Source organism: Hippoglossus stenolepis, chromosome 9 (assembly GCF_022539355.2).
Source record: "Hippoglossus stenolepis isolate QCI-W04-F060 chromosome 9, HSTE1.2, whole genome shotgun sequence".
NCBI lineage: Eukaryota > Metazoa > Chordata > Actinopteri > Pleuronectiformes > Pleuronectidae > Hippoglossus > Hippoglossus stenolepis.
The window spans coordinates 14,361,108-14,381,688 of NC_061491.1; the positions used below are offsets into that span (position 1 = coordinate 14,361,108).

Below are 20,581 nucleotides of genomic sequence, written 5' to 3' on the forward strand. Positions count from 1 at the left end.
ACACATTCTGTATTTCTCCCCCAAAACCTCTCGATGCAGTTTGCGGTCAAACAACATCATTGGTCATTTATTTTCCAGTTTAGATGTTTTGCAAACACTCTTACAAAAGATCTATTATTGACTTTCATCAGTGGGCTAAAAGTCCCTGAACTTTTCCTAGCAAACAAAGGAGGCAGTCCACGTTGCGTAAGAGTGCACGTGAATTGTAATGTGACGGGAGAGGAGTAAGTTTCAGTGTTCGTTCTGCTGTGTGTCCTTTTGGTCCGCTGTGTGTGTGTTTGTGTGTGTGTGTGTGTGTGTGTGTGTGTGTGTGTGTGTGTGTGTGTGTGTGTGTGTGTGTGTGTGTGTGTGTGTGTGTGAGACTCTGTGCAGGAGGGTGATTGCCTATTGAAAGATGCAGGGGTCTTGGTATTCAGACTCTGCCAGATGGCTGTTATGTAAAGGGCTAAATAGGACACAAGCCCTGCTGAAACTAGCAGTGTGTGTGCGTGTGTGTGTGTGTGTGTGTGTGTGTGTGTGTGTGTGCGTGTGTGTGTGCGTGTGCGTGCGTGTGTGTGGCCCAGCCCACTGTTACAGAACACTTCCCCTGGTCCCTGTGAGGAGGCTGTAGCTGGCAGGATCCCTGACACTGCTGATGCTCTCTGGCTGCCCGCTGTCTCAAACCATGGCTGCACAGCTGGTTGCGGCTCTGCTGGCTCTCGCCTCCCTGGGTGTCTCGTCTGAACCGACCGACTGCAAAGAGCTGGTCAAGCCTCTGGTCCTGGACAGCCACAGCCCTGTGAGTAACGCTGGTCGCTGGTTATGAGCTGCGTGTCGTCCGTGAGGAGGCTCTGCAGTGCAGTCCTCCAGGTTATTGATGTTTGCAGAGTTTTGTTTTTGTTTTTCATTTCTGTGTTTCTACAATGAGATTAAACATAGAAAACAGATTTGTGAAAAATATATCATGCATACTGTATATTATTATAAGCTGTCCATTCACATTGCTGCGTGAGTATTATGTGCCTTAAGCAATCTCTATTTTTTATTTAGTAGCAATTCATAGCAGATAACAAACCAATAATAGGTATTTGTCAAGTTTGAAAATAAAAAAATTAAAAAGATGAAATATAAATTAAGTCTTTGATTAAAGTTTCTCATCACAAGGTCCATTAGGCTTGTTCTGGAGCTTTTGATCATATTATACATAATCTTGTATCAGTGGATATAGTTGTGCAATTGTGTGTTTAAATTTGTGTCCATTTTAAGTGGATAACATTATATTATATTATGTTGTGTTATGTGATGTAATGTAATGTAATGTTATATTAAACTGTATTGTTCATATCTTATCATATTATATCGTGTGTGTGTGGCAGATCTATGGGAAGTGGGTGTTTTATGTGGGGACGTGGGACGAGCCCGGCCTGAAGAACGACTTGGTGACAGTGAACAGCTCCTGGGTGGAACTGTCGGCTTCCTCCGACAGCGGAGTCATGACCATCTACTGGGCCGACCGCCTGTGAGGACACTGCACGGGACACACAAAGTCCTCCGGAGCTCACTGCTCATAGTCGATATCGAGAAGATGACGTGGATCTTTTTTCTCTCATTACAGAAATGATGATAAATGCCTGCAGGGTGTAGCCAACGCCACCATCTCTGGAATGACCAGCCACACCAATTGTACGCATCTTGAAATATTCACAGTGTTTTTGTGTCAGACTCACCATCCCTCTCTCTATGCGCTGTTATGTTATGTGGGAGATTTGCATCACTAAGAAATGTCTGAATTTCATTAAAAACAGTCCCACAAGCATCCAAATGGATCACTATCTAATATTATCTGCTGTATTTATACTATTTATATGTATTTTCCTGAGCTCGACATGAAAAAAGAACAGTGGTTGACTTTGTGCTGCTCTGAATCTTTGTTCCACAGTTAACATCAATGGTCACACGTCCTATCATGATGGGAAGTACTATGAGACGTGTGCCGACTGCCTCCTGTCTGAAGACACCACCCTCCTCCCTGATGGCAAGACAAAGGGACGATACCTTTTTCTCTTCAGTAAGTTTTTCTTTTTCTCTTTTTACTCCTTTGTATTAAAGGTTCAGTGTGTAGAAATGAGTGACATCTAGTGGTGAAGTTGCACGTTGCAGCTGAATCCCCCTCACCTCACCCTCCCCTTCCGAAGAAAGAGAACCCTGGGCTACTGTATACTGTAAAAAACATGGCGACCTCCGTAGAGAGGACCCTCTCCTGATGTACATATGAAGTATTTCAATATAAAAGGTCCCATTCTAAGGTATAAAAAACAACAATTTGTACAATTTAGATGAAACACACTTGTGAAAACATCACTAGGATTATTTTATCTTCGATTTCTGCCAATAGATCCATTTCACCTAAATCTTACACACTGAACCTTTAAATTTTATGTTTGTTTTTATGTCAATAAAAGGTTTTGTCTTCTTGACTCTGGCCCCCCTCCCCACACCTCCTCACTTCCTGTTTTGTTTCTGTGGCCCCTCTCTTAAAGCACGGACCGGCACTCTGGATGCGTCCGAACTCGAGACCTTCAAGCAGCAGGCCAAGTGTCTGAACTTCCTCCCAGAGTACCACTTTGTGGGCACAGGTCAGTCGTCATTTCAGCTCTGCGTCTTCCTGCCACCCACACCTCCATCATCACAGCAAACCCTTTTCATGGCTCCTCTGTTATTTCAGATCTGTGTGCAGACGACAGGGAAACTGCTTCACCTGCCGTCGAGAACACGGAGAAGGATCCGACTGAGGCTGAGCCTCCTGCCAAGTGAACAGCTTCCAAACACCTAAAACAAGTCCAGCCTAACGTGAACTAACTCGTGTGCTGTGATCTGCTTGTGCACTGACGTAGTCTTGTGTTTTGCGACATGAATGTAGTTTAGCTCCTTTAATGCCTCCATTGTTTTCCACTGGTTGTGTGTGCTGAAATAAAAAAAACACTTCTCAGTCTCCCTCATTGTGTTCCAGCCGTTTAATTCTGCTCAATAAAAAGCAACTGGCTTCTCGGCACCAACATTTCCTCATCCTCTCTCAAATAACGGTCAGAGTTGCCAGACACTGTGCTGACCCATGTCAGCATTATACGCTTCACTTTCACTTGTGCAGCTCTTTGCACTGCTTTTCCCAGAAACCTCAACAAAGGCTGTTGCCGGGTAACGTCTCCATTAGGGGGAGAAGGAGTCAAAGTTTTAAAGTGTCCCTGAGAGGAGTCCACACGGCCCCCACTGGGAAACAACCTTCCTTCTGCCAATGAAAAGCTGCTCCGGGTCCAAGACGAGTCTCGGCACGTTGCTCAAGTTCACTCAGGGCCATCGACCAGGGGGAACAGAGGACTGTTGGGCTGACCATTCAGTGCTGGACAAAAGAGATCAGCATGGCTGGGCATGTACAAACCCCCTCCTCCCCCAGATTAGCATATACATATATAGATTTTTTTTCAAGCCCCTCTGGGAAAATGAATCGGTGTTAGACGGTTTCTGTCGCAGGCTCTTCCTCTGCAGCGATTCTCATCCTCATCAGTCTGAACATGGCTGCTCGTGGTGTTGTGTTGCTCTTGGCTCTCACTTCCCTCTGTGCTGCATTCGCACCCGACTGCAAGGACCTGGTCAAACCTTTTATACCGGACGACCCCAAACTGGTGAGTCATGCTTATATATCTTATTTATCTCAAAGACGGTTTGATTTTATGATTATAGAAAGTGTATTATTAGTAAGCACAGTGAGATGTGAGTAAAATACTGGAGTTACATTGGAATCTTGACTTGCTTAGGTGTTTGGAAAGTGGGTGTATGTGATGGGAGCTGGAGACCCGAAGCAGTACCACAAGGCGCTGGAGTCTCTGAAGAGCTCCTGGATAGATTTGTCTCCCACTTCTGACAGTCAGACTGTGACACTGCGATGGGGAGATCACTGCTTGTAAGTTAAATTACATTAAATGAATCAGAAAACGTTCTACGGCACTAAATAAAATTTAAAAAAAATACTTTTTCAATTCAATGTTAAGTTTTTAGTAGGTGAAAGTAAACCTCGGTCACAACTTATCGGGCTTTTCAGTAATCGGTGCATCCTGGGGGAGGTCAATGCAACAGTGTCAGGACTTGCAACCACATTTCGCAGTGAGTTTATTTATCTTTAGACGAGTCTGCGATTACAAAGATAGATGTCATGTGATAATCAGTCCCTTTTCTTCAAAGAGAATCTGTCTGAGCACAAAGGACACATCCTGCAGACGTGCCCGGACTGCCTGCTGTGGACAGACACCTTCAGAAATGGGGACGTCACCGGTAGATACATCCTGCAGTTCAGTGAGTCCCGTCCTCCTCCACACATTTGGACTGAGTTTTAAACATGCACGCTCCTTCTTTTAAAAAAAAAAACTCTCTCTCCTCTTTTAGCCAGGACAGGACAAATAGATCCCAAAAATGTTGAAATTTTCAAGAAGCAAGTCGGGTGTCTGAACTTCCCGGAGAACTTTCACAGCTACGATGGAAAAACCGGTCAGTAATAAGCAGTTTTCATCGCAAAATAAATAACTGTGTGTCCCCATCTTTACTGGACACTGCCACTTACACAAGTTTCCACAAGGTGGTGATGCTGCTTTTAAACATGGTCATGCATTGTGTATTTTGATTATAATTGCAGTAATTCCAAGAGGGAACACTTCCCTCTGCTTTGATCTCACGGTTAATCTTTTTTAAATGTTTTCCTGTGTTTCAGAGCTGTGCCCAGACAACAAGGACAGTGAGCAGTAATAGAAAAAACACAAGAGATCAACTTTTGTATTAAGCAGAAATATGTGTAATGCAGTAGTTTTGTTTTGATTGATGCTTCAGCACAAGCTTTGGTATTTACACACTTAATGAATGTGATTAATTTTACATGCTCACCTTTAAAAACCTAACAGCCACTTTTATTGTTCTGCAGTGATTACATCACATTACATGATTTTCTTCAGATTAAAAGAAAAGTATTATTATTATTATTATTATTGTTGTATATTCTGTAATTCATTAAAAGTCATGTTTTGAAAGAAAAATGCTTTGCTGTGAAATTACTGTCTCCGTGGTGAATATATGTTGAACAATGATACATCCAAGAAAAACTAATTAAAGAGAAAATAAATCCAGTTCAACAAGGCTGCAAACATCTTCTCCAAAACCTTTTCAAACCACACTGTGCATATATGCAGAAACATGTAAGTATGTGAATATGCTATTTAGATTTTTCCTTTGGTCAAACAGAAGCAGTAATGTTTCAGACACACATTGATGTAATATAGTGTGGGTGTGTGTTGGAAGTGTCTCAGCCTCCTCATGCACTCAAGCCTCCAGCCGGCTGTAGTGGCTGCTCAGGCCCGTTTCAGCGCTCTCCATCTTGCATAACCTGCTGCTGTCTGTCCGCCCACTGCTTCTCGTGCTGTGCGTCTCCGAGCTGTGCTCCACCTTCGCCAGTCGCCTACATCTGAACACAGCAGCCATCTGCTTCATGCACTGAGAGGAGCCGAAGTAATAGAGGACTGGATCCAGACAGCAGCTGAGGCTGCCCACGCACAAGGAGAGCAGGTACGCCTGGTAGGAGTCGTCACTGGAGCTGTGGGACACTTGAACGTAGTGGACCATCAGCAGGATGTTGGTGGGAGTGAAGCAGACAACAAACACCACCAGCACAACCGCGGCCATCACCACAGCCCGGGTCTTCCTGGAGCGGTTCTCCACGTTGGTCTCCGCCAGAGCCTGGATGATACGGACGTAACAGACGACGGTGAAGACAAGAGGGATGAAGAAGAAAACAGAAGAGTAGACTGGGAAGAAGTACAGATAGTAAGCTTGTAGTTGTTCCACATCCAGCACATCGTGGCAGGTGGTGATGTCCAGGTCTGGCAAATAGACGGTCTGTCCTGAGACCAGCAGAGGGCAGACCCCTCCGAGGGCCAACAGCCACATGGCGGCGCACACAGCCGAAGCCGTCTGAGGGCTGCGCCAGGTCAGGGAGTTCATGGGGTAGACCACAGCCAGGAAGCGGTCGATACTGATGCACGTGATGAGCAGGACAGAGCAGTACATGTTGCAGTAGAAGGCGGCCGTCACAACCCCGCACATGAAGGAGCCATAGATCCAGTTATTGCCATGGAAATGGTAGGCTATCTTGAAAGGAAGGAGCAGGCCGAACAGCAGGTCAGCGCAGGCCAGATTCAGCATGTAGATCACTGCTGGCTTCCTGGGACGGATCTGATGCACAAACATCACCATAGCAACGAGGTTGAGGGGCACACTGATGATGAAGACGAGGGTGTAAACGGTCGGGACAAAGCTTGTTGCCAGGCGACCCTTGAGAAAACGCTTGGCCCCCTCTGACACAAAATAGTGCTTCTGTGGATGATGGCGTGGGCCCTGGTGACCGTGTCCTTTCACCGGCTCCTGCTCCGATCCTGAGCCCGACCCCCCGTCGTCATTCCCACTGTCTGATGCCGACAGGTCAACAAGGTCCACGGGCTCATAGGTGACCACGACAAAGTGCCCAGAGAAGGTCCGGGGCAGGGAACCTTTAAAGAGACAGAGGAGAGGAACTCAACTTTCTGTTCTGTAATCCAGAACCAAGGGAGGAAGCTTCAAAATGAGGATTTTTAAGACTGGAGGCGTTTTAGTATAAATTATTTTAGTTTAATTAACTCTTAACTCAGTAAGTTTGAGAGCAGCTCAGGAGGATGAGTGATTTTTCTGACTCTGCAACAGACAGGCAATTTGTTTCAGGGTTGTCCAAACATATGTATGCCCCATTCTTGTGAACACGATATCTTTATAACACCATGAGGACATTTTCTTAAATTTGGTAAAAACATTCAGAGACTCACGGATGAATTGATTGAATTCTGATGGTCAAAGGTCAAAGGTCACAGTGACCTTACAAACCTCTTTTTGCCTCGTGAACGTTTTACCATAAGAACACCTCGAATTCTTTCAAATTTGGTACAAATGTTCACTTAGACTCACAGATTTACTGATTAAATGTGGTTGATTCAAAGTAAAGGTATGAGTGCCCTTGAAAGAAAATCTTGTTTTTGGCCTTGTGTACAGATCTCAAGTCTGCCTTAGAGAATTTAAGATTTTCACCTGTTGTCACAAAGATGAACCGATTAGATTTCAGAGGTCAAAGGTCACCTCATATTAGTCTTGGACCACAGGGCGGCATTTTTATTTTGTAAGTAATTGGATTCTGTTATTACGAGTATTAAATACTGTTTTGCAAAAAAACAAATGCTCCATCACAATTTAAATATCAGATGTATTGTCAGCCAAATGTTTTAAAGGGGACATAGCATGCCCATTTTACCACAAGTTGATATGGTTCCTTGGGGTCTTAATGAAATGTCTGTAACATACTTTGGTCAAAATACCACAAGGATCATATAAAACAGCCCCCTTTTTACCCTGTATAAAACAGCCCTCCACAGAGTGACCTGTTTTGAGTGCCTGTTCCTTTAAATGCTAATGAGCCAGCTCTCCCCTCTCCCCCCATGATTTTAAACGATATAATTTACATATTTTATATGATATAAATTATCAAATATGCATCCCATACTTTGTATTCCCCTTCTGTTGTCCTGGAGTTTTAATTTTCCCAATCACATAATTAAATGTCCCCCTCTGCCCATCCACTACAAGCACACAAGCAGACAGACAGAGAGAGAAAGAGAGAGGGGGGGGGCTATGAAGACCATCATTGACCCCCGAACCCCGACATTCAACGGGTACAACAACAAGCGGAGAAAGCAGAATCGCGGGCTGACCTTATATATACAGTCTATGGGGCTGACCAGCGCGGAGAAATGCTCGTCCCGTGTGAACAGCCAGGCGGCTGCGCGCTTGAGAACGGCGCTGCGCTGCCTCGCAGCCTCGCTGCGTCCGGTGTAAACCCGGCGTAACGAGTGGGGGGGCTCTGTGTCTTTGTGCCAGTGTTACAGTAGTGCTGAACACTGCGGAAGTCTTCCACACTGCTGGCTGTGTGGCGTTGACACAAATTCCAGCTCACGCATGGGAGAGCGAGCGGTCGCGCCCGAGCAACTGCTGCAGCCTCCCAGTCCCAACGATCCAGACAAATGCCACGTGAGTGAATCGCGGGCTGACCAGCGGAGAAATGCTCGTCCCCGTGAACAGCCAGGCGGCTGCGCTGCTGGGAACGGCGCTGCGCTGCCTCGCAGCATCCGGTGTAAACCCGGCGTAACGAGTGTGGGGGGGGCGGGGGGGATGAGGTGGGGGGTGGGCCAAGACCATGTAGGGAGACTTCCAGTGCCTTGTTACGACACAAAACCCAGGAAGCTCATTCGAGTCACTCAAGCATGACGTTTCTGACTTAGAGGAACCATAACAAAATGCGCGAGTGTTTTTTTTCGAGAGTTTTGGGGTTGGTAGACATGCCAGATACCCACATTAACCTGTAGAAGCACTAACAAAGTGGAATTTGCATGCTATGTCCCCTTTAAAGTACTTAAATGCCCTTGCAGAGTGTTATTATACATTCAGATTATTACAGACGCATAAACATGTAGCAGCCTTTAAAAGTCTGAGGGCAGCTGATGTGTAACTACTATATATATTGCTGGTCAGTCCAGCAGTGAACCATAAAGCCTGATACAAGGCAAGTATGTTTGTAGGTAGAATCTCTAAAAGCTGCAACTATCAAATAAATGTAGTGGAGGAGTGGATATATTTATTATCATATAATTGAAATAGTCAAGTAAATTACAAGTACTCTTACCTCTGAATTATACTTAATCAAATGTAATGAGTTATTTTCCCCCACTGTTCATGACCTGATGTGACTTTGACAGAAATACATATTTTTGGGGAGATTGTTCAAAAACAAATATGGTTCAAGTTTCTGATAAATTTTAAATTCTTGAAAATTCTTTCCGGGTGAATCCATGGTTATTCCTGCGTAAAAGGATCTCCAATAGTCTTGCCTATAAGCTACAGCTTGACATATGGGTAATTGTGGCATTGATCTGCAAAAGCATCTGTATGAATACGACAAACCACATTTAAATGTTCAATCAAAAGGACTGAAACTAATAAACAAAAAGTTAAACTTGCATCCGTAAAACCCAGCAGAGTTTAACCCAGTGAAATCTACATTCATTTGCCCAATAAAATATTACTAACAAAATAATAAGTTCTAAACAATGGTTAAAAAGCAACTTACCATTCTGGAGGGCGAGTGCTGAGCTCTGGAGAGAAACAAATAGCAACAGCCCAGCAGACAGGTGAACCATGGCTCCACTGTACATCCTCCGAATACGTGTGGAAATGATCTGTTTGTCAGGACAGTCGCTTCGATGTTTTTCATCCAGCATAAAACCTGTTATTACAGTTCAGTGTGGACACGCCTCCTCCTCCACACGGCACACGTCTCCTCCTCTAATGCAGAGAAATGATGTGACATGACCAATGAGCTTTAAATATTCCCCCTCAAAGGGTTTGTTTATGGAAATATGTAACAAACAATAATGTGAGAAATGTTGGGCATGTGTAATTTATTATTCACATCGTTCAAACATTAGAAATCACTTATTTATTGATAATACACATTAAAAAATACAGCGACTGTAGCTTTAAAAGTTTGAAATGTTTTATTATTTAAAACATGTTGCTTTAAATGCTTTCATTAAAAAGGCACTGGTAAACTACAGTATTGCATAAAGCCATGCTGTTGCTCCACAGCTCAAAGAGAGAGAGAGAGACAGAGACAGAGCGATAGATAGAGCGACAGAGATAGAACTGCTTCAGCTGAAATTTTCATCCAACTGTTTTTTCAGTGTACAAGAGAGCAATATCGTTTTCTAGGACCTTTTACATACAAAACACGATTACCATTATAAGTCAATTCTTAAAAATACTTTACATTTACAATCACCACATGGAAAATCAAGAATAGACATATTTAATTGGACAAAAACAACATTTCATTAGGGGGGGATGCCTCAAATTAGAATCAGAAGAATCTGAAACTCTGTCCTGAACCATCTCATGTTTTCTGACTAAACTCATTTTGTTGAACAAACTCAAAAGGCACAATCTGTTTCCTGCTCTGCTCCCGTTAGTTTCTCACTTCCCATAGAATTTCTTGTTTAAGAGGAAAATGAGCAAATTGACGTTCACTTTGGCTTTGTCGAACATCTTCATCACGGCCACGCCTTCGTACTGCAGCTGAAGAAGGTCCTGGACACAAAATACAACAGTTGCAACAAGACATTCAGATTTGGCAGGTTTATATACACACACACACACACACACACACACACACACACACACACACACACACACACACACACACACACACACACACACACACACACACACACACACACACACAATAATGTCAGTACAATCAGTTATTATATAGATGATTATAGGGTCTAAAATCTCTCAAAAATACTGACTCATCACAACAAGAGTGTCTGAACTGGAAACTATTTACTTTATTCCCATGATGCTTCCAACGAGGCAAACAGGCACATTAACTCATCAAGTTTTAGTGATGACCAGTGAGCCGCTTCATATCAGGGAAATGTTGTGAAGTCTTTACCTGGAAATGAAGCTGGACTTTTTCCATCTCCACTCCCATAAACTTGGCCTTTACCTCGAAATCCCCGACTTCCTCCGTGGGTGAAATGTCAAACATGACATTTTTGAACCTGAGATGTGAGAAACACATTAGCACGGGGGAAAGTGCCACCACAGCACAATGGGGATAATAGGACCATCATTGACAGATTTGGGAATTTCCACAGGACTTTGGAGAAACTGAATCAAACGCATCAGCTCTTTTTCCCTGTGGTGAGGGGCTGAACTCACTGGTTGGTCTGAAGCCCTTCTATCTCCAGGATGACTCCCTTCTCGTGCAGCCTCGCTGCTGTGTACTTCAGAGACTGTGGCTTCCACTTCTTACTGCCCTTATCATCTCCTTTGCTGTCCACTTTTATAGATCTGCGGGAATTCCTGGATAAACAAAACACAGCAATGCATTTTAAGAAATCACAAGAACTCTGGCCGCATCACGTCAAACCAACAGGAAGCACAGATATCGTATATGAACAAAACATATTTTGTAAAGCACCTCATCCTAACATGGTACAACTCACTTGCGGTTGAGGTTATCCAGGCAGGTCTTGATGTAGGTATCATAATAATTCATCTGGTCCTGGTAGAAGGCAGTTTTCGAGTTGAGTGCTGTCAACGCTTGCTGCAGCTTCACAAGCTCGGCCTTCCTCCTCTGTCTGTAGCGTCTTTGGTAGCGAATGTCCTGTCAATTACAGATTTGACACATGTAGAGGCTGAACACATCCAACAGAGTTTTCTAGTTAGTTAAAGGCGCATGTCCCAACCTTTGATATGCCATTGATGAGCTCCTGGTACTTGTCACCAGCGGTGGCGAGGCCGGCCTGCTCCAGGTTACGAAGGTTCCTCAGGATCTTCCTCTTCTTCTGCTCGAGAGGCAGCTGGCCGTCCTCCAGCACGGCCGGGTTGCTCTTCAGACCCTCTGGTGTCTGAGCGTCCTGAACTGCCCGGCGCTCCACAATCTTTGTATGCTCCAATTCCTTCAGGAAATAAGTCACATTAGCAATAACTGACCACATCAGGTTCCAAAAGACTACAAAAAACTAAATGTATTGCATATCATCTTTCTTTTTACCTGTGGTGCTGTAGCAAGGGTCTCAAGAATCTTAGGCAAAGTCTCTCCAGGTTGAATTCGAACCACATCCACTATTAGCTTTTTTGTCCTGAAGCACAAAGATAATCTTTTAGAGTCAGAACTCGGCTGTTGCTGACATTACACCTGAACTGAAAGTTACACTGATCGGCTAAAACGTTCAAACTGGTAATGGGTTGAATGTTGTGTCAGATCAGATTCCTTTAATCATAAAGAAAGAATCATTAACACAGGCTTGGATTCGAATAAGTGAAGGATAAACTTGTTGTTTAAGGCAGGGCTTATTTTTCATATTTTATGAAATTTATAGCAAATAGTTTTTATGTTTTGTTGAATGATTCCTATGATTGGTTTCCAAAGGCATGTTACCATGGCCTGAACACAATTATATGTACATGTAAACTCAGAATTACTGATTCACATTTATTCTTTTTAAAAATTTATTTGCCAGAAATGAAGAGACCAGCTCTCCAACTTAGACCGTTTTAAGATGGTGACGTAGACGGATACATGTTTATAGGCAAGATAACCCTGACCACGAAACTCCTTCCTTTATGGACAGGAAATGATAGAAGAGCAGGAAAGATAACAAAGGCCAGCTACTGAGTGATAGCCATGAAAAAACACACTGCGTCAAGAAAGGTGAAGTGAAGTGCAGCACACAGCGTTTACAGCAATCCCAAACTTTATATTGAACACTTGAGTGGTTACATGGTCCGATACCTGAAATCAGTTATTTTTGGAAGTTTGTCTTTGTAATTATTTACAAATGCAGAAGTCAGCAGCAGGTTTAGCAGGAAGCCTTTTATTTTGTCCCCCTTTCACAAACTTACTTCGTCATGAGAGCCTTCAGGTCTTTGTCGTCTCCTTCCAGCAGCTCAAACTTGCTGGTTAGCGTGAGGGAGATTTCCGTCTTTGCAAGTTGGTTCAGAGCGCTCTCTCTGTTTGGGTCACTTGAGTCAACGGCTCCTTCCCCTGAAATGAAACAGCACAGCTTGTAAACCAATAGACGCCCTGTAGCAAACTTGTGATTGCTATAAAGAAAGAGTTTGACAGTACCGAGCAAGGACTCTACATCAGGGACGTCTCCGAGGTCCTGCAGCAGCTCGTGTAGTAAGTCACTGTGGTCTGGAGAGATGGCCTCCAGATGTTCCAACAGCAGCTGAAGAAATACAGATGCCATTGTGTAATTAGTCACTGATTGTGGCATTGTAATAAATGTTGTTATTTATCGATGAAAAAAACAACAGAGCACATTTATGGATCACAGGTTAGGAAGTGTCTGTTACAAGTCAAACCAATTCTTGCCTAGTATATTTTAAAAACATGTATTTTACATGAGGGTAATATTTACTATGTTCATATAGCAACAAACACCCATTTAACACATACAAATAATAATAAATGCATATTGTCTCAATTTAAACAAGGAAATTATTAAATTGAATTAGTATTTTAAAAAAAATAAAGGCTGAGAGAACTTTTGCCCATTCTCCATTGTTCCCTGTAAGTGTGAGTGAAACTGATAATAAAAAGGGACAGATGGATTTAACACACTGACATCCTCACCACTGACCTCCTTTCTGAGGAAGTGGTCTGAAAATATAAAGAAAGGAAACAGGACAATGATGGAAAGAAAGTAAGTGGGAGTGCAGGAAACAAGTAATTTAAAAAAAAAAAAAAGGCTGAGAAAGGGATGAAACGATATCCTAACTGGAATAGAATTCAGAAGAGCACATACCTCCACACAGTTCCCTTAAATTCAGTCAAACTGCACCAAATTGTACACACCATTAGATATACAAGTCCCTGATTTGTTTCATCAAGATCCAGTAAGTATTCTTTAAATTGACAAAAATGCCCTTCGTAAGACTGCATGTTTTCCTCTACTAGTGTTATTTTAATGTAGACTGAGTCATTGTTGTGCATCTGCAGGAAGGTCAATTCAATCCAGTTTATTGCACAGCCTCATTTTGTTTGGATTTACCGTGTGTGTATTGATGATCTCCTCAATTGAGATGTAGATGATAGGTTTGCTCAAGTTCACCATGTCCGAGTATTCGTCAATATTAAACTTCTCCTCTGGTTCAGGGACATCACATGCAGACTGGAAAAATACCCTGGAAGAAAAATAACTTTTAGTTAGTGAATCAGCCTCAGATACTGGGCTTTTATGGGCTTTCCAGTAATGAGTCAATCACAGATAATGTGATGCAGATAAAAACCTGAATTCTGGCCCATCTAGATTTCAGTTCAACACTTGCTGATAAAGTAGCTTCTTCCTTTACCATGACTTCCACCATGTGAACTTAACCTGACTCTGACCTGACCCTCCAAGAAAAACATGTTCATCAGCAGGATTTACTTTTTTATCCTCCTGTCTTTGTTATTGGAAGGAACATTTCTTCTTTCTCTACCACACGTTCTTTCCTCTAAATTTATAGTGTTGTTTCTCAGCATGAACCAAACAACACTGTATGTAAATACAACATCATGGAGGATCTACCTTTCCCTCAGTGCTGCCCCCGAGCCAAACTCACATCGACAGGCAAAGGTTTCTGCAGAACATTTGTGCCGGCTACGCAGGCAACATCATTTCTCCTTTCTTACCGAAACTTCTCATATGTCTGAGATATGTAGTTGTTCATTGGAGTCATATGTGCGTTCTCGCCCTCAAACAGCTTATTGGCAGCAGAGTGCTGGAGCATCTTTGCCACCGATCCCAGGTTACGACGCTGGTCTAGGTGGAGCTGCCCTCCTGCTGACATGTCGATGATGTCGAAGCCGTCGGGGGCCACGAGCGCTGGGTTCATGTAGCGGTAGTACAGCAGGTTTCCAACAATCTTCCATGAAAGAAAGGACACATCATTAAAACCTTTCATAAGATCAAACTGCTCCCACCTCAGCATGCTCACAAAGAGATGGCATATACTGGGCTGTGAGGGGAAATGTATACAATTTATTTTTATACTTTTGAGGGCTGCTACCTTCATCAGCTCATCCTCTGAGGCATCTGGAAACTTTTCATGAAGGCTGTTCTTCAGAACTTTTGCTATGTATCTCATGCCATAACTACATGCAAAACAAAAAGCAATGATGGAAGATGAAACACCAAACAACATGCATTCACATAAAATATGACAAATGATAAAGCAAGCTAATGACAGGGAGAATAAACCATTTACTTGATGCATCAAAACATGCATTAATGACGGCTCGTACTAATGTGTTTGTCTCTTTAGATGTACAGTATTAATAATTATAACCCTAGTGCCTAAGTGCCCTGTATAATCAAACATCACCACCTAGTGGTACAGTTTACAATTGTGTGAATATTTTAGATTAAAGAATGAAAACATAATCATTGTGTTCCAATCTAAACTTAAGTTACTTGGACATAACTTGTTTTTTTTCATGAGCAGATGACTGCTTGTATCATTGCAATAATTATCTTGTAATGACAACGTCCTAACATGCAGCTGAACCCTTAATAACCAGAATGAACAGGTAATGACATACTGAAACTTATAATCATATCCCGTCTAGCTCTATTTTGCACAAATTATGTCGATGAAATAATAATGTAAAAATAGGATGAGAAGATAACAAGATTGCTTTTAGATAAAAGCATGAGACAAATAATGTTAACCTCTCAATTCAATTGGTTAAAATTCTACATGTAATAAATAATTTTAAAATCCATGCAAGGACAAAAACTATTTTTCAGTTTCACCACAGATCAGGCATTAAATTTTAACTCACAATCTAACTGTTCTGGAGGGGGGGGGGGGGTAATATGCAATAAGATGAATGGCTACAAATATAATGCCGTCAAGCACAACACTACAGACAACTCAAATGATGGCCTCAAGACTTGACTCGTGTCTTTCCTACAGTCACAACCCACATCTAAATTCAAACTTTTTTACAAAGGCAGTAGTTTTTGCATGGTATAGCTGTATTAGAAGTGTAATATGTTTGTTGTTTTGGAAGAGATTACACTGAACACTTTCAGTGACAAATGTGAAAGGTATGTCCTATTTATTCTTCCTTGAATATCTGATTTTAAAAAGAAATACAGTTGATAAAATCAAGCCTACCGAGTCGCCCAAGCACTGAAAAAACAAAACTGTCCCAGCGAACACAAAAGTGTGAGTGGACAATTGACATTTACCAGATCCCCAAACTTACGGGATATTATCCAGTGAGGAGACAATGGAGTTCAAGACTTTATCTGTCGCAGTCCGTAGTGCTAAACTGGACGCCTCCAGCCTGTTGCGTACTTCCTCATGTGACATGGCCTGTTCCGGAGTCACTTCATAAGGCAGCTTGCTAAGTGAGGACAGAAATCAGGCAAACATTGAAACATATTTAAAAACATTCTTAAAAAATCCAACACAATAAGCAACAATTTATAAATATCTTCTCAAGTATGTTAACATGGCATGACAATGCACATTTTGGTACTGGGTTCACAGAAGTTCAGATGTTGAAATGAGTGGAAAACAGAGGCTGCAGACGGTCAGTCTAACACACTATCTGATCGTTTGCTTTGGAAAGAGATTAGCAGTAATTCAAAGTACACACACAGGGCTACAACATGTAAAGGCTCAAAGTATGTGCTCTCGACAGAAAATAATTGTGTGATATAACTACACAAAGAATAGGTTCAAGTCTCATGCTGTAAATCGTACATATATATTGTATATCATCGTCTGCCTGACACCCACCTGGCCTCCCCAGTAGCCGTCTCCAGCTGGTTGACCCAGGCTTTGTACACGTCCACCGGGTTGGTGTTGATGCCTAAACTCTTGTTTTCTATGATGTCTTTGACCACAGGGGCCAGGAGCTGCCTGAGTGTGTTGTGGCCCCGAGCGCCTCTGTTGAAGCTCACCACCATCTTGATGACGGTTGGGTTCCCCGTCACTATGTCTTGGATCTGGTCCACCTTAGAACTGAGGCACATGAAGAAGATGGTACAGCAGATCAGTAGAGTCCACGAAACAAGCAAAAATAAAACATAACATGTATTCAAGGAGACTTGTATCCTTAAGGGTAAAATATTTCTTCAGTAATGTTCAGAGCAGCAGTTCTCACTCGATTTCCTCCTCCAGAGCCGTCTTGAAGAGTTTGAGCAGTAAGAATTCCTCTCTCTGGTTGGAGGCGTAGTTGTACAAGGTGAAGATCACAGTGTCCATAAACTTAGTCGACTTGTTTTGGGGCATCTGGAAGATCAGCTTGGCCAGGTAAGATGGATTGGTCTTAAAGGGAGTAGAGTGAGAAGGAGTAACATTAAGTCTGATTCTGCTACTGAACCTTTTAAAATCTAATAGATGTGAGTTGTAGTTTAATTTGGGGTGAATGGACAGGTTTTCTTTATACCTGTAACAGGTAAAAGAGATGTTGGTAGGCCTCCAGTTTCCGTCTTTTTCCTTTGTTCAGGCCCTTAATACCCAGTCTGTCTCCTGCCGTCAAGTCATCTTTACTCGCTTTACTTTTCTTGTTCTTCATCTTCTTACTATGGGAGACAACATCCTGTTCAAGAGAAACAAAACATCAAATTTAATAACTGGCTAATTGGACAAGAAAGGTTTATTATAGAAATGTAGTCAGAGTTAGGAACCATCAATGAAATCTTCCCCTTGAAAATATAAAAGTGAGGGTTGCCAACCTGCAGGGTGATCCTGTTCTTCACTAGCAGTCCAATCTTTATGTCCATCAAGTTCAGGTCTTTCTCCATCTGCTGATTGGAGCGAATCTTGGTGACCACTTCCTCCCTGAGACGCGTCACTTCCTGCTCTTCCTGCAGATCCAGAGGACTCTGGTCCAGCAAGTGGACAAACTTACGCACAACTGACAGAGGAGGATCTTTGGCTCCGGCTAAGATTTGGTAAATGATCAAAAGCACTCGTCATTGTTATGAACATAAACACACGAAACAATATCTGGTCTTACAGCACAACATTAAGTTAATGTAGCTCAGCTCCTCAGCAACCTGCAGGAGTGTTAAATGTATTTTTGACTCACTTAAAGTTCTGTAGTCATCTCTGGCTTTGTTGGCCTTTAGAAAAGCCTGGATCTTCACTATTTCTTTTTCCTACAAACACAGTTCACGATGCGAATCACACAACATGGAAGAAAACTGCACAAAACCAGAGGAAGCTGACAGAGTGAAGTGATACTCACATGATCTTTAAAGAACTGCAGCCTCTGACTGTATTTACGTTTGGTTTTCCACATCTTCACGAAGGATTGGATCTAAAAACATCAGTTTCATGTCAAGTCTTTGATTTGAAAGCAATTTCATGAATGATACCTACTATATGTCTAACTCCCAGCTACCATGATTAATTTAGTTAGTGGCTGAGGATTTACAGAGACATTTAGAATAGCTTTACAGTTTTCTATTCAACTCAATGTGAGTTTAGAGATTTCTCACCATGACAACAGAAGCAACATTTTTCTGAAGCAAATTCATTCTTTCTTTGTATATTTTCCTTTGTTTGAAACCCTTCCAGCAAGCCTGCAAGAAAAAGAAACATGTGGAAATCCCTGAAAGTTGTGTTTTACATGTGGATAGTCAATAATTACTATGGGTCTGACAACGTAGTTTTATATTTTAATTTAAATGTTTTTATAACGTCAGGGCATCAGGCATCACTTGAGATGATCGGATGACTGACATTATTCTCCATTTACAGTGGAGCAACACATTACCTGCAATTTGACAACGTGTGGTTCTTGTTGGTGTAGAAACTCCATTCTCTGAGCATGTTTTTTTCGGACCAGGTAACCTTTGACCCTCGCCTGCAGCTGCGTCACGAAGGATTCGTTTGCCAACCATAACTGTTCCCTGTTATATTCTGCCGTCACACAGCTGACGACGGTCTGAGAGGAAAAAGGCATGTTTTCAAGTTATTCATGTTTTAAACCAGTCCCAACGTAGGGAATACATTATGTACTGGATGGGTCAGACAGTATTAAGACTAATTCACTGTTTTAAAACTTTGTGTTTATTTAATTGAGATAATTCATTGTTTGAGTTTTAATTGCAAATGTTTCTAAAGCCATATTTCACTATTTATTATTAGTTTATTGAGTATAAATTGCAAAAGGTAGCAATGTTAATCATTGTAAATGTAATCTACGACACAATAAAGTGTGCAAAAGTAAAGGGTTCTGAGGAATTTTGAAGCAACTGTAAGTATGTTAATTCATATTACATAATTTAGTAGTGCCCCTACAAATTACAGTACCTGGATTTCGTCTTTACTGAGCTGGCCACCATTGTGTTCAAATTCTTCAGGCTCCTCCCAGTCGCCCTCTCCAGTCTCCAGGTTATAATAGTAGTCATATCTGTCCTTGATGCAGTGTTTTACCCACACACTGTCTGTGTTGCCTGGAGGAAAGCAGAAACTGCCCCATTAGACACAGTGCACATTTTATAGACTACCAACACAAATCATCATGTGTGTGGGTTCAGTTACCTTCAGTAGCAGCGCTAGTTTGTGTCTGCTCCAGTTCAGCCTGGTACGTGTCAGCACATTCAGGCAGCACCGCTTTCAGTCCTGCACATGGAGCCTGCAAATTCTTCAGTGTATCCTGGGAGTCACCCTCAGCCACGCTCCTGTTAATGTCAGCTACTGCTCCAGCCACTGGACAAATAAACAAGAGTGAACCAAAGAAGCAGAGTCAAGATGTGCTGAGTTGAACATGAAAACAACACAAGGGGGTCATTCGATAATAATGATGCAGATGGGATAATGACAGCAACAACAACACACAGGCCACAACAAACACTGCAGTATGCAGGTAACTGAAGGGGAAGATATGCTCCTGAAAAGGGAAAACATAAAAATAAAAAAAAAGTTTTGCAAATAATAAACATGACTTGTACTTAAGTGCTAAGTCTCATTATAACATGATAATGTCATCATCTGCAAAAGTCTGAACTGCCACAGAGCAGAGAAACAATCTGCAAACAAAAGCAACCATGACACTTTTACAAATACTTTCAGATTAGCAGGACACAGTATTGTGATTCATGGCAGCACTGAAACAAACACTAATTTAGAACAGTGATGAACTTTTGCTGTGATGTGAAAATAATGAACTTCCTCCAGACAATCAGAATATTGTGTTCTACTTTTCTTTGAGATAATTTGATATGGATGAGTGAAGTTCAGCTCTGTGTACGTACATGTGAGAGCCTCCTCTTCATCCTGATTGGCTGCGAGTATGGCCTCTTGAATTTGGTCCAGCCACAGTACTGCAGACTCATCTCCAGAGTTCTGGAATCAAGGGGGAAAAAGCACAAGCTCATTTATCTTGTTTTGAAAAGAAAGAAACCAAATATTACTTTATGCACACAAAGCATTGTACATGCATAGCTGAATAATACTAAATTGATATTAGATTATGAATCTTTCAAAGCAATTTTAGTTAAAACGTTCAATGTCAAGGTTAGAATTTCTTACAATAATACCATTTAAATTAATCAGGTTAGGATTGTGGATTATTGTAGATGCAGTTTTAAGCTCTATAGCAGTAACACTGCAAAGCAACACTGTTGCTATTAGAGCAACAGCAAATAGACAGTACCATTTCCTCTGCATAGATCATATCCACACCCCCGCCCAACCAGCCACTTTGTAAAAACAGACGCCGACGGTGAACCATCACAACAAGCAATATAGAATTAGAACAACAAAGAATATTTTTTCAGCCTGAGACTAATTTTAGAGAACTCTACTGGGGACCGGGGACCACAGGGCCAACAGGATGGAAGTCATCATTAATACAGACTGGGCATAGCTTTGTTGTTTATATCTGCATCTGACCGATATTTCCCCA

General features: G+C 42.1%; 3 protein-coding genes across 3 annotated transcripts in view; 1 reads left to right on the forward strand and 2 right to left on the reverse strand.

Annotated features, from left to right (window-relative positions):
• Nucleotides 1–572: 572 nt before the first annotated feature.
• LOC118114845 lies at nt 573–2,973 on the forward strand. The gene is made up of 6 exons (XM_035165563.2): nt 573–778; nt 1,356–1,498; nt 1,595–1,662; nt 1,919–2,047; nt 2,520–2,615; nt 2,705–2,973. The coding sequence occupies exons 1-6, from the start codon at nt 635–637 to the stop codon at nt 2,791–2,793; spliced, it is 669 nt and encodes a 222-aa protein (XP_035021454.1). The 5' UTR covers nt 573–634; the 3' UTR covers nt 2,794–2,973.
• A 1,823-nt stretch (nt 2,974–4,796) lies between these two features.
• On the reverse strand, nt 4,797–9,366 carry f2r (coagulation factor II (thrombin) receptor). Its single transcript, XM_035165538.1, has 2 exons — nt 9,221–9,366; nt 4,797–6,563 (listed from the first exon to the last, which is right to left on the reverse strand). Exons 1-2 carry the CDS (start codon nt 9,303–9,305, stop codon nt 5,341–5,343), a joined length of 1,308 nt encoding a protein of 435 aa, XP_035021429.1. The 5' UTR covers nt 9,306–9,366; the 3' UTR covers nt 4,797–5,340.
• A 262-nt stretch (nt 9,367–9,628) lies between these two features.
• The window catches only part of iqgap2 (IQ motif containing GTPase activating protein 2), a 33,024-nt gene continuing 22,071 nt past the window's right edge, over nt 9,629–20,581 (reverse strand). Inside the window, exons 16-38 of the mRNA XM_035165507.2 lie at nt 19,929–20,019; nt 19,216–19,383; nt 18,985–19,127; nt 18,446–18,616; nt 18,168–18,251; nt 17,915–17,986; nt 17,756–17,825; nt 17,400–17,608; nt 17,111–17,263; nt 16,826–16,989; nt 16,459–16,683; nt 15,920–16,060; nt 14,716–14,800; nt 14,339–14,571; nt 13,716–13,848; nt 12,788–12,890; nt 12,562–12,703; nt 11,711–11,798; nt 11,403–11,615; nt 11,160–11,320; nt 10,873–11,016; nt 10,604–10,712; nt 9,629–10,236 (exon numbers count right to left, since the gene is read on the reverse strand). Coding sequence (XP_035021398.1) covers nt 10,123–10,236; nt 10,604–10,712; nt 10,873–11,016; nt 11,160–11,320; nt 11,403–11,615; nt 11,711–11,798; nt 12,562–12,703; nt 12,788–12,890; nt 13,716–13,848; nt 14,339–14,571; nt 14,716–14,800; nt 15,920–16,060; nt 16,459–16,683; nt 16,826–16,989; nt 17,111–17,263; nt 17,400–17,608; nt 17,756–17,825; nt 17,915–17,986; nt 18,168–18,251; nt 18,446–18,616; nt 18,985–19,127; nt 19,216–19,383; nt 19,929–20,019 — 3,216 coding nt within the window. The 3' untranslated portion in view covers nt 9,629–10,122. The remainder of the gene's footprint in view (nt 10,237–10,603; nt 10,713–10,872; nt 11,017–11,159; nt 11,321–11,402; nt 11,616–11,710; nt 11,799–12,561; nt 12,704–12,787; nt 12,891–13,715; nt 13,849–14,338; nt 14,572–14,715; nt 14,801–15,919; nt 16,061–16,458; nt 16,684–16,825; nt 16,990–17,110; nt 17,264–17,399; nt 17,609–17,755; nt 17,826–17,914; nt 17,987–18,167; nt 18,252–18,445; nt 18,617–18,984; nt 19,128–19,215; nt 19,384–19,928; nt 20,020–20,581) is intronic.

Bases quoted from the DNA above. Each gene is read 5' to 3' on its own strand.
- f2r (XM_035165538.1), bottom strand. From the start codon at position 9,305: ATGTACAGTGGAGCCATGGTTCACCTGTCTGCTGGGCTGTTGCTATTT. The intron at 6,564-9,220 runs GTAAGTTGCTTT...GTCTCTTTAAAG, and splicing joins AGCACTCGCCCTCCAGAATG to GTTCCCTGCCCCGGACCTTC.
- LOC118114845 (XM_035165563.2), top strand. From the start codon at position 635: ATGCTCTCTGGCTGCCCGCTGTCTCAAACCATGGCTGCACAGCTGGTT. The intron at 2,048-2,519 runs GTAAGTTTTTCT...CCTCTCTTAAAG, and splicing joins ACGATACCTTTTTCTCTTCA to CACGGACCGGCACTCTGGAT. The intron at 2,616-2,704 runs GTCAGTCGTCAT...CTGTTATTTCAG, and splicing joins GTACCACTTTGTGGGCACAG to ATCTGTGTGCAGACGACAGG.